Source organism: Oryzias latipes, chromosome 9 (genome assembly GCF_002234675.1).
Source record: "Oryzias latipes chromosome 9, ASM223467v1".
Classification (NCBI taxonomy): domain Eukaryota; kingdom Metazoa; phylum Chordata; class Actinopteri; order Beloniformes; family Adrianichthyidae; genus Oryzias; species Oryzias latipes.
In genome coordinates this window covers 31,860,204-31,873,596 of record NC_019867.2, presented here as the reverse complement: position 1 = coordinate 31,873,596, position 13,393 = coordinate 31,860,204, and the positions used below count along the sequence as shown (strand labels likewise).

General features: G+C 43.1%; 1 protein-coding gene across 2 annotated transcripts in view; it reads left to right on the top strand.

Annotated features, from left to right (window-relative positions):
* The window catches only part of LOC101156094 (whirlin), a 42,414-nt gene that overhangs the window by 27,956 nt on the left and 1,065 nt on the right, over positions 1–13,393 (top strand). Inside the window, exons 5-10 of one of the 2 annotated variants that reach the window (XM_011479825.3) lie at positions 736–772; positions 2,767–2,952; positions 3,028–3,195; positions 6,790–7,483; positions 11,353–11,603; positions 11,865–11,993. In XM_011479825.3, coding sequence (XP_011478127.1) covers positions 736–772; positions 2,767–2,952; positions 3,028–3,195; positions 6,790–7,483; positions 11,353–11,603; positions 11,865–11,993 — 1,465 coding nt within the window. The remainder of the gene's footprint in view (positions 1–735; positions 773–2,766; positions 2,953–3,027; positions 3,196–6,789; positions 7,484–11,352; positions 11,604–11,864; positions 11,994–13,393) is intronic. The other variant, XM_020706348.2, reaches the window with a different exon arrangement.

The window sequence follows — 13,393 nt, the reverse complement described above, 5'->3', positions numbered from 1 at the left end:
GCTTATTGATTTGAAGCTGGAGCTGCTGGCTTGAGGTCATTAATCCTATGAATGACCATCCAGAGCACGAGTAAAAATGTAAACGAGGAGGGTTAAGAAAGTCTCAGGAGTAATGTGTCACAGAAATGTTTCATCCAGAGTGACAGGGAAGGCGAAGAAGGCCGCTCTGACCTTCAGAAGCACCGACGGTAAGACACCAAGCAGGAATGAGTATCGCACTGTTTGGAGGCAAAGTAATGCAGTCAAGACTCAGTCTGTTTGTTGATCAGCATGGAGGACTGGGAGAGCAAATAGGAGGTGCATGGATGCAGTGAAGCTTCACATGACAAATGATTTGATTTTTTGTTATTGTTAATCTTTATTGCCTTTTTAGGATGTGCTGGTGTGGTTGTGAATGCAAGCAGCTGTTCGCTTTTGAATATCTGTCAGGAGTAATTAACATTCTATTCTATTTTATTCTGTTCTATTCTGTTCTGTTCTATTTTATTCTATTCTATTCTGTTCTATTCTTAACACAGTGCAGCTCAAAAAAATCATAACTTAATCCGGATGATGTCATGTAATGCTTTAGATGGCTAAAATTCATGACCAACTGGCAAATTGATGCCTTAAATATCTACTTTGTCAGGGTGTTCCACAGGGTTCTAGCTTTGGACCTTTTTTTTTCTCTTTATGTGTTCTACCAGGAAATACATCAACAAAACACTGATGGACTAACACCTGTTTTTGTTGCAGGCCGTCGTCTGCCAGAACCGCCCCCGTGACGGGAAAGGTAAGAATGACGGCTGCTTAAAGACCAGAGGCCAGCGTTCTCACAATGTGGCTGTCGGGCTTCCACCTGCAAAGTCCCACTTCCACAGCATTATCTCCAGTGTCTGGTTGTGATCTTCACATCTCCTGCTCACATTTAGACACAGACAGCAGGTTCCTTCATGGAACTTTACTGCACTTTCTCCTATCAGCGATCTCTGACCAGCACAGGTTTGCCTTGTTTAAGTGGACCATTTTCCCTCCTCCAGTCTGCTGAAGATCTCCTGTTCATTTTCCTGGTGTGGCTCATAGCAGGGGTATCTTCTTCTCTCACATCTGCTGTATTTAGCTCTTCATCAGCCTGCAGCATGTTTGGATGGTTAAGCAGCAGCTGCTTTTCTGCACAGAACTTGAGGTCCCACGGGATTGTTGTGCTATTTTCATCAGGCTCCTGTAACAGTGGCTCTCAGTGGGTCTTTCAGCCCATATTTAACACGAGTGCTGTTGTGCAGACTCTCAGCGCTTGTTTTGGTGGAGAAGGGACTGATTTGAGGAACACTCCTTCCAGTTCATGTGAGAGACACAGACAGAAAAAAGATGGCACTGAGTGAGAGAGTGTATTACATTGAAATGAAAATACCCAAAAGGAATCAGAAAGGTTTAACGGAATGTTTTTGGAATTGCTGGTTTGTAGGCTCACTGTTTGTCTGGATTTTGCTGGATTTGCTATGACTCTCTGAAAAGCTTGTGCATTGCAGTCTTCCTCACAGCCATGGTCTTCCTCTTTTCTTTAGTCTCTTTACAGACCTGTGACATTTGCCTTTTAAAAACATTTCTGCTGGTCACAGAATAATTGAGTTTGGCAGCAAAAGTCATTGTGATTAAATTCTGAGGGCCTCAGGAATGCCTCCAGGTCGTCTGCAGTCTGTCTGCAACGTGTTTGGAATTGAAAGAGCTTCAGCAACAACAGAGGGAAGTTCCCACTCTTCATCAGGTGTAAGTGCAGGTGTGTCCAGAGCGTACAGGACATTCTGTGTGTCCAGCTTTAGTTGGGAGAGATGTGGGTCTGGTTCAAGAGTCAGTGGCTTTAGGCTTGAGGGTCAAACATTTTTGCACTTGGTCACCAGTGACTGAACACAAAAATGATCATATTTTAGAGTTTTTTAAAGCTGTTGGTTTAAAAAAAGGTTTAAATGTTTGCATCGGGGTCTCTTTGTTAAAACACTGAATAACAAAAGACATCAATGTTGCCCCACATTCTGCATGAGGAAGTATGAACTACAGCGTTGGGGCATTTTTAAAACTTGTGGAAGCTCTCTTTTCCTCAGATTGAGCCCTCAGGCGTGACGTCTGTTCCACAGCTTGTCTGTCGTTGACTCAGGGACTAGTGCACTTTAGAATTGATCGATTTCAAACACAGAAGAAACCAAAAAGTTTCTCTGTGACCTCTCTCCCTCTTTGTTCGGCTTCCTCTTGTGTTTTTGCATAAATTAACCTTGAGCACAGATAGCAGCGCTTTCGTTAATGGCTTTTTCTAGCAGCATTTGTGACGCCATGTTTGAACAAACTGAAAGCATGTTCGTCTGAGGCTGATTATTTCATCATAGACCGAGTTGTTTGTGCTTTTTGTTCACAGCTCATTCCTTGCGAGCTCAAACCGATATGAATGTCTTGTTCTCTGCATTCGAGCTTATTAAACGTCCACACCGATCACGTCACCGGGAGAATGTGGAGTTCATTCAGTGAACAGGACGAGCTGCGTCGCAGAGAATCTGTCTGTAAAGATAAAACTGCGGAGCGGGTCAGGCCTGCAGCGCCGAAGAGGCGCCTTTGTCTTCTCATGATAAGCTCAGCCGTGGCGCGTGCCGCAGTAGGAGGGGTTTAAGAGGCCAGCACACATTTGTATATCTATATTGGCAGAAATGTGTAGATTTAGTTCTTTTATGACAACTGTGTGTGAGCTTTTTCTTGGCTCTGTGTTCCTCTTTTCATCAGTATTGTTGTTTGTCTTGGTAGTCAGCGGGATGCAGAGGTGTGTGTCCACCTGGCGCTCAGGTGTCTCTGGAACAGCAGGCCTTCATGCTGCTCACAGAGCAGGAGAGGCAGACCATGGTCTACTACCTGCAAGAGTACCGGGAGGGGCACATTCGAGTGGAACCGCTGGCCATGGCTCTGTTTGAGCTTTTCAACACTCATGCCAAGGTACGCAGCATCCGACTCACCATAACCCCTCCCCCCGCACATGCTTATGCAGTTTTTTGATCGCCCCGCTGTCAGTTATCAATGCTGTCTGAAGTTCGGAGTCTGGTGGCCCCTCATGATCTGGAGATTTACGACCGGCTGGTGCAGCACCGCGAGAAGGAGGCTCGCCAAGCCTGGCAGGGGGGCCTGGGGGTACTGCACCCCTCCGGCCAGGGCAGTCCTGCAGGCTCCGTCATTGCTCCGGTATGACCACAGTTCCTTACATTCACTGCTCCTGGCTGCTCTGGGTTCATGACGGTTCATGAGGGTTCATGATCCGCCATCATCTTTTCTTTTGTTTGTGCTATAAAGTCTTTTTGCCAAATGAAGCAGAGAAAAAGTACTCTTTACAGTAAACAAGTGACTGAATGAAATGTGACGGTTAAGTCTGGAAGATGAAGAAAGCTCTCGATCTTGGTTTCAGACTGTGATGCAGTGGTCTTCATGGCAGGTCAGCCGTGTTTTGATTGATGTCCCACTTTATCCTCCATCCTTCCACAGAGACCTCATTCTGCCAGGGTGTAGTCTGGCCCCTTAATGACAGCAAAGCAAATTCATCTCTTTTGGTTTTAGGTCATTTCACTTTGCTTCAGGATGTGAGACCCATGCTTGACAAACTCTTTGTGCCCAGAGTAGTTTTCCTGTTTTCCTGTCAGGGCCGGAACACAATCTCTGCAGTCTGAAGCTCTTTGCACAACAGGGTTTGGTGTCATAATTACACCAGATTTAACACTCATTTAACTGAAGAAATGTAGGTAATTACCACCGGCCAATACAAATGTATATGTTTTCTAGGAGAACAGGGGCTGAAACATCATCTGTGTTCTACATGAGTACAGGTTCTGGGCAGAGCTTTTGATTTTATCTTTGTAGGTCATGATTTAAAGAAAACCATTTGGCAAACTTTCTGCGGTCTCTTTCAACAATTTTTTTGTGCAGATTGGGATTCCCTTCAGTTAGCAGCGTAATCTGAGCGCGTGATCAGACTGGACACACTTGGTTCTCTTAAAGTGAACCAGAGCTCGTTTTCTCCAGTAATCTGGAACAAGGTCTGAATACACCCAAGGGGGCCCTGGTCCGGGACCAGGAACAGCTCTCTGACCCATCTTTGGAGGTGGTCTTGGTTTGTCTCTAATTGGACTGAACCCCGGTTCACTCTGAGTTACTCAGTCTGAATAGGCTCCATGCTCAGAGGCTGAGCGGAACAACTGAACAACTGAACCAAAACGGTCACCATCTCCAGGCCTTGTGGGATGTAAACACAGTAGCGGAGAAAAAATTAGGCCCAGCAACTCATTGAACTGGGGTCGGATGAATGCAGGCTTATTGAAACAATTTTAAATCTATACAGCCAGGACCATAAATATTTGGACAGTAATTGGACAAATGAAATAAGTGAAAACAAAATGGTCATTCCTAATATTTGGTTGTTGGCAATGACAGCCTGAAGTCTTGAACTCATGGACATCACCAGATTCTGGTTTTCTCCTTCTGAATGCTCTGCCAGGCCTTTACTGCAGCGGCAAACAGTTGCTGTTTGTTTGTGGGCCTTTCTGTCTGAAGTTCCAATTACTTAGGAGCTCATGAAATGAAGGGATTGTGTTTAAAAATGCTTTAGTTTTTCACATTTTTATACAATCTTTTGGTTCAACCCATTGAATAAAAGCTGAAAGTCTGCACTTCAATGGCATCTGAGTTGTTTTATTTAACATTCACTGTGGTAATGTACAGAAACTAAATTCATTTTCCGTCAGGTCCAACACCAAAGACTTTCAAACATGGTTGAAATTAATAAAGTTTGGCCTCAATTACAAAAGGGGTTTATTCAGTCATACCTCTGGTTTGTCTGAAGATTAATAACCCCTGTTGTTAAAGTATAATATGTCCAACACAAGAGGTCTTCAGCTCTCATCTGTCTGCCTAGCTGTTGGACAAAACAAGTAAAAAAAAAAAAAGAAACAGCTCAGTGACATAGACTCAGCTGAAATTTTCAGGTTGACGTTTTGGAGATTGTTCATTGTTTGTTTTGGTTGTTTAATCCAGTAAAGTACATTTAAGCAGTGTTGGAAATACAAAGCACTTTATTTTCTTGATCATATTTTAAAAACGTTATTGATCAAAGTTCATTTAACCTTTATTTTTTTTAAATACTGAAAAATCTTTTTTTGTAGAAAGCAGACAACGTTGTTTGTTGAAAACATATTTCTGAATTTATTAAAAGAAAATCACCTTGAATTTGCTTGGACAAAAACTGGTCACTGCAACTGTATGTCATATACAGTAACAATGTTCCAGTAGTGAATCAAATAGATTTTATACAATTATCTTCATGTTTGTATTCTGACAAAGTTTTTTATAAAAGGTCATACTTATTTAAAAAAAAAAAAAAAAAGAAACTAAATGAGAGAGAATGTGTCTCTGTCCAAATATTTATGGTCCTGACTGTTTGTCATAAACACTCATCAGCGCGTCTTCTTAGCCGTCATCTCCTGAGTAACCGTTGTGCAGCACGCCACTACCGTACCAAAGTAAAAAGGGTTTTAGCTGACGTTGATACAGACAATCAGAATTAACCCTGGTGCTATCCTATGACCCCCCCCCCCCCCCCCTTCCATTGAGGTGTTCTCCCTACCATGACAAAGGTGGATAAAGGTGGAAAGATTTCATGTAATCCATGGACACCAGTGAAGATCACAAATCATTGAAGAAAAAAGGTTCAGAGCACTGTCTAGTGGGTCTAGATGACCCCACTCACAATGTTAAAGTGCCTAGGATAGAACAAGGGTTACTCAGTCAAATATAAAGTTTGAATCGATGAATTATCCCGACAAGGACTGCGAAACATAATTTCTGCCCCCCGTTTGCCCCGCCCTCGTAAATTCTGACCAATGACTGAAGAGGTCTTTAGTCACGTGGTTTTCTTTACAAGCTTTGGTCCAGAACAGAAATCCTCTGTTGACAGCAGTCTGAATACAGACCAATTGCAAGGTTTGGGACTCTATCTGGACCAAATTAGGTGGAATCGGTCCGGACCGACAGACTTTTCCAGTCTGAAAACACCCTGAATGTCAAAAACACTAGAATTAGACATTTCTTTGTTATGAGACAGGAATTCACTCAGTTTTCTGGAGGATTCTTTTTCATAACAACAACAGAAAACTCTTTTTGTTGCATAACCTTTATATCTATTCCTTAACACATATTACCAAGAGCTTTATTTTTATGGGGCGGGGGTATCGACAAATCAAATGTTTGTTTAGTATTTGAACAATCAGACCATTTGATCAGCCTTTGCATACTGTTCAAAGCAGGAAGCAAAAGACTCAAGATGTGATTGTTTATCCAAGAACAGAGTCATGAGCAACAGACGGGATGAAATCCAGCTGGTTTACATGTTCTTCACCTTAAAAGAGTAGGTCAACTCAAACAGTGTTTAGAACAGCTTTATTTAAAATCTGCTTTAACTCCAAGTCAATCAGAACTGCACTAAACTGCATGATCTGTTGAAGTCTAGCCTGTAACAATATGAGAGTGACAGGAATGGTTGGACATAGTAGGAGGGGCAGAAATCATCATGTGATGGTTAAAAGGCAACACATTGTTGCCTTTTAAAGTTGTTACCTGAGATGTTCATTATCTGTCCTCCTCTTTCTTTTTTCACATGAAGTGTTCCTCAGTTTCCTCACTTCGATAGGTCGATGGGAGGCAGGGCCTCTCACGGTGGATGGTGTAAAGATGACCGCTCCATCTTCAGTGTTCTGTTGTGCTGACGATGAACTGGTGTTTTCTGGCTTACAGGATGAATCCAAGTCTTCAAGCGGCTGTCCTACACCATGCAGAGCAGCTTCCCCTCAAGCCCAAAACAGACCCAGCAGAGAGCAGGACCTGAGCCGGACACCGTCAGCCCGCGTGGTGCAGCCTGAACCGGGCCATGTCTTCACAGGCCCCCCACGACTTTTGCAGGACTGCCTCCACAAGAGTCTAAACCACCTACCCACCACCCAGTACCCTCCCTCATCCTCCGTCCACCAAACCTGCTCCGGCACCAGACACCACTCCTTCAACGCGCTCCATCACGCCTGCCAGAGCTCCCCCCAGCTCTCTGACTCTCACGCCCCCAAACACACTCACCATCATGCTGCTTACTTTAACCCACGCACTTTAGGACGCCACACCTGCTCAGACTTCCAGCACCAACGCGATGCCTCCACATCTGCTAAACCAACCGCATCTGTCAAGTTCTCCTCTAGATCCAGCTCCTGCGAAAAGTCCTCCTGTATGTCAAAGTCTGCTCCTTCTTCTAAAGCGGCATCTCCAGTACCATACCCCCATCCATCACCCCATCCTTCTCCATGTCCCTCCCCCGGCCCATCTGTCACATCCGCTGCCCCTTCACGCAGTCCTGAGCCGCCCTGCTCTCCTGCCCTCAACCACAAGGTCACGGTGACGGGCATGAGCCGGCTGTGTGCAGACTCCAGACCACAGCAGAGAGGTACAACCCTCGGTGCACTCCTGTCTGTTCTAAGCAATAACTTTCAAACATATCCACCCCTCCAGCTTTCCAGGTATTCATGAAAGATGTGCTCCTTCAATAAACATTTGAATTTTGGGAATGTCATGTTGGGGGATTCTTTCATGACATGCTTTTAAAAACGTGCCTTTCAAAAATGACGTTGCACCCCAAACTTTGCTGTAGAACAGCAGAAGCCAGTCTGTTGTTCCAACACTTTGATCAAAAGGTATTTCAGTAATTAAAAAAATGAAACAAATTGATTTAAATACTAATTGTTGGGTTATGCCACCCATGTACAGTACGTCACTCACAGAACCTTCCTTACAGCCCTCCCTTTGCACTGTCGTTTTGCTTAACCCTTGTGCTATCTTAGATGACCCCCCCCCCCCCCCCTTACATTGAGGTGTTCTCCCTACCATGACAAAGGTGGATAAAGGTGGAAAGATTTCATGTAATCCATGGACACCAGTGAAGATCACAAATCATTCAAGAAAAAAGGTTCAGAGCTCTGTCTAGTGGGTCTAGGATAGCACAAGGGTTAACCAGACTGAGAGGGGAAATAACTGAAAAGACCTGGCAGTTAAAAAAAAAAAGTGATCCCTGCAGGCACAAGTTTATTTTTCAAACCTGGAAACAAGTCCGTCTTGTTTCTCTCACAGGAAGGCTGGCTATGAGAATGACCAACAGGTCTGAAGTGATTTGAACATTGTTATAATGATACAATTGATTGTGATGAAGACCTACCTGTTGGACCTGCATGTGGTGGCTCTGTTGATCAGAGGCACCGCTCTTTGACTTCTCTTGACGGAGCTGTGAATTGTTCTGTCCCACAATGGCATCAACGGTCAGTCATGCTTTGGACAGTTTTCCTTGAGAACACGTACATTATCTAATGAGGGGGGCTTTGAACTGTGGTTTAACCCTTGTCCTATCCTAGGCACTTTAATGTTGGGAGTGGGGTCATCTAGACCAGGGGTCACCAACCCTGGCGCCCGCAGGGAATGCACCCAAAAAAATGTTTTTTTTGTTGCTTTTTTTTAATCGAAGCAAATATGCAACAAACAACCACGGCATGTCTGTCAATGACAACAATATCAATTCTGAGATAAAGGTAGACAAAAAAACAAATATGAAAACAAATAAAACTTTAAAAAAGAATCAATAAAAATAAGGGTCTATTACAAAAGTTTAAATAGATCAAATAAATTACACGATGTTTGGACATTCTTATGATTCATGTAATGTAACGATTTAGAGAATAGGTTAAGACGGTTGAGTAATTTATTAATGTGAGGTTTCACCTTGAATAATTTACAAGTATGAATAAAATGCTTTCAGTGCATTAATCAGAAAGTCCAGATTTTTTTCAATTAATTGTAATTGAATTTTAATTGTATTCCAATTTATAGGGTTAATGATGATATTTTTGGGTTTAAGCCATTTATGAAAAGAAGACCAAAACTTTTTTACATAAAAACATTCAAAGAAAAGATGTTCCACAGTTTCTACATCATTTCCACAAAAGACACAAAGATCACTATCCCAGTTAAAGCGAGAATGTAAAAAATGATTGGAAGGGTAATAGCACTGCTTATATATCAAATTAATATGTTGTGGTGATCTGGGGGTTAGCCCCACCTTCAGCTTTTAAGACTCATGGGAAGTGGGAATCTCGGATGTGTTAAATCGCTCACCATAAGTGAGGGAGCTGTGAGCAGAAGTGAGGTTAATGCTGTTTGGCTGCTGGTGGGGGTGTCAAATAAACAGACAGATATGATTGCCTGCTAACTTATGTGAGTGTCGTTTTCGACAAACTGGGGCTTTGCATGGGGCACGGGTAGCAGGTTTGGACATGTCAAGTGTGGCCGCTACTAAGGGAACTACAGGGAACTAAGACTTGGGCGCAACGGTATAGTATAGTAGGGGGTGCCGATTCAGTGCTTGCCATTTGTAATTGATGCACTTTAGCTCTGCTATCGTGAAATATATGGCATGTATATGGAACGGCCTGAAACTTGCGAATCGGCGCTTCCACCTTTGAGAAAGAGTCACGTGTGTGAGAGGAGGAGAAGGGGAGGGGTAGTGGGTGCAGGTTGCGAGGTGAAACGTCGCATGGAGACCATTGCGCAACACCTGGATCATGGGTGGCTTAAAGTACTCAGCTCATTCTAATAATGTCATTCTTCACTAACTATTGCGGACATTTTCAACACTTGTTTTACGGTTGTTTGTTGGTGATAGTAACGTATAAATAAAGACAGCAGGTAATGCAGGCTGGAAAACAGCTGCACTTTTTTTAGACCATAAATAGACAATAGATCATTTGTTTATAAAAGTATAGAGGATTTTGGAGGATTTTTAATGTTGGTGTTGCACAAAATTGTTCTACAATGCCAAATATTTTAGGAGTTATCCCAGTGATGAGTTCTGTAATTTAGTTTTTAATGTTTTATGAGACCTAAACATGATTTTCACAATAACAGGTTTTTAAATAATCAAATCCCTCTGATACGTTTCACAAAGACACACACAGGACCAGAGACACACATAGGACCAAAGAGACAATCAGGACTAAAGACACACACTCAGGGCTCGACAATTGTCCATTTGTCCGCTGGCCCCGGTCCAGCTCGCTCGAGCAGTACGGACCACAAGACTTTATTTTTCACTTGTCCGCTCGGGCCCCTAAAATATCTAACGGTTAATATATTTTTCACCTTTTTCAATAACGTATATTTTGCGAAAATGTGTAGATCAGGGGTGCTCATTACGGTCGATCTTCAAGGACATGAGTGTAGATCGCAGGCCAGAAAAGATAAAAAAAGTTATTCTGGATTAATGTTCCTGTCTGTTTTTATTCACATTTATGTTTAAAAGTTAAGTTAAAGTTTTAAAGGTTTAAAAGTTTAGCTTTAGTGTGTTCAATAAATGTTTATCTTGTTTGGCTGCAACCTAAAGTGTGTTTTGTATTTAGGCCCCCTCTGCAACTGAGTTTGACCCCCCCTGTAATACGAGTCTAGAAGATTCGTGCATGTTTTTGTGTCTAAAATGAGCAAAAAAAATAGGGCACACAAAAAGATGTCGTCAAATTGTATGGGGTTTTTTTGTTTTTGTTTTTGTTGTTGTTGTTTTTTTTTTTTTGGGGGGGGGGGTAGGAGGTTTTTAGTGGCGCCCTTCATGCCACTCGAACCACTCATACCGTCGTGACCCCTGATCTAGACCCACTAGACAGAGCTCTGAACCTTTTTTCTTCAATGATTAGTGATCTTCACTGGTCTCCATGGATTACATGAAATCTTTCCACCTTTATCCACCTTTGTCATGGTAGGGAGAACACCTCAATGGAAGGGGGGGGGGGGTCATCTAAGATAGCACAAGGGATAATATTACTGACCTCAGAAGATTGAGTTCAAACTTACCATGAAACTGAGTATTGCAAAAGCACACAAACTTTCTCTGATTTGCAGTTGTGTTTTTTTTGGGTCTGTATATTGTTTTAAAGAAGAACACGTAGATGACAACGGACAGAAATAGTTTTTAAATCATTTCATGTGGCTGGAAGTGGCAGATTGTAGTAAAGCAAAGTGAAACTGGTGTAAGGAAATAGCAAAAGCATCAAACTGTGACTCATTTTTCAAAAAGTAATTTTGTGAATTCACTGTAAATATTGTCCTCCTCCGGTTTTTACCATCATTTGGTTATTGTGTAATTGTGTTATGTATCTTGAAATATTTTCTTTGCGATGATAAATGACAGCAACTAAGTAAATCATCTCCGTCAGTGTGGATGTGTAAAATCCGAGCCTTGTGTGCTTTGCTGAATCCTAACATGAGTCTGTCCCCCCCCAGAAGCCACCTTGTCTCAGCTGTCAGACAGCGGGCAGACTCTGAGTGAGGACAGTGGGGTGGATATAGCAGAGGCAGGAGCTCTTAGTAAGGACGGGAGCCCTCGACCCAGCAAGAACCTGCAGGGCCAGCTGGAACAGTCAGGGACCTTCGCATCCTTTTCAGGGGCCACGAGACAAGTGAGGCTTTCCCGCTGCCGTCACTGCTCACCATGCTGCTCGCCTCTCATCTCTACCAGCTCGTTCTGTCCTGAGGTGGCTTTCCATGTCAACACATCTGTTTTGACGCCAAATCATAATCAACACTCACCTTTTTTCTCATTTGTATCTGTATGCAAACACAAAGTAGAATCCTTCAACTTAACTAAACACTGGCAGTAAATCGGAAAAGAGTGAGAGAAATCGTCAAGTCTGATGATCCTGAGAGCTCTGCAACCATCTAGTTCCATCTAGCATCCAAACACGACGAGCAGGTCCAGTGACTGAGGTCTTTCTCTTTCCTCTGTGTCTTCACAGACAGCCTCACCTGTTCTGGGACCCGCCGCCGTCCTGGTGCGTGTGCTGAAAAACGCTGACACTCTGGGCATCGCCATAGAGGGAGGAGCTAACACGCGTCAGCCATTGCCACGCATCGTCACCCTTCAGGTTAAATATGCAATTTGACCAAAAGACATTGTGCTTGAGACCATTTATGTTGGTAAACTCATGAAGTATTCATCAACATTTGAATGACTCTGAAGTTGGGCAGCTTTCTGAGAAAAGGAAGAAAAAAAGAAACATGTTAGCTGTACTTTTTTCTCTTTTAACCACTAAACTCAGCATTGGATTTGTGGCTAAGATAACAGGTACCTGTATGGTATGTTCAAATGATTAATGCTATCACACTTTATTTTAACTGAAAATGTTAAATGTTCCCCTTTCACGTGAATTCAAACAGCCTGGCTTCTTGTCTGAGTACTGATATTTACTGCATGAATCTGTGTATCTTCTCATGCAGACTAATATTTGCTTGAACGGCAGGGAAAGGTCATCCTTATTTGAATTTCAGATGTGTATTTATCTTAGAAGTTGAATTCCCTGTGCTGTCGGCCGTTTGCCTGAGCAGTAACTCTGTGGAACAAGCTTTTCAGTTTTTCAGGCCACAGCGGCCCCCAGGTCTGGAAGTAAACCCAGAATTCAGAAGCAGTCATGGAAAAGGTGTCATCGGGACGCTCTGAGTCCGCTTGTCAGCACTGGACTCTCAAATTGTGTCCCACAGCCACTACCTACATTTTGTGCATTTTCATGTATGAAATTTCCGTCTTTCACGATCCATGCGTGACAAACGTCATTCATACGTGTTTCTTGCACGCAGTTGTCCGTCGAGGGTTTCAGCCGACGGGTCTTTGTGTGAATTTGTCTTTTAGCTGTTCAGCATTTTTGGTCGGTTGAGAATTACACAGTTTATGCGTATCTTACGGTGGTGCAGTGGTCAGCGCTCTTGCCTCACTGCAAGAAGGCCCCTGGTTCAAGTCCCAGCTGGGGGACCTGAACCAGAACTGTGTGGAGTTTGCATGTTCCCCCCTTGCATGTGTGGGTTCTCTCTAGGGACTCCGGCTTCCTCCCACCATCTAAAAACATGCTAAATTGGTGACTCTAACTTGTCCCTAGGTGTGAATTGGTGTGTGTGATTGTGGCCCTGTGACAGACTGGTGACCTGTCCAGGGTGTCCCCTGCCTTCACCCATAAGTAGCCGGGATAGGCTCCAGCAGCCCCGTGACCCTGGAAGGGACTAAAAATGAATGGGAAAAAAAAATAATGAATACATAGTATATACAGAGACCATGAATATTATTGGACTGTAGCTCACTTCTGTGAAAATTTCACATAAAAACCTCAACTTTTCTCACTTCTTCCACGTATACTCGTGTATGACCAGTTTTCATCCATGCATGCAGAAAATGTAAGTCGTGGCTGATGAATCAACTTTAAGAAAGTGCAGAGCAAACATCAGGAAATGTACAATACAGACCAAAGGTTTGGAAAGACCTTCTTTACTCGTGTCT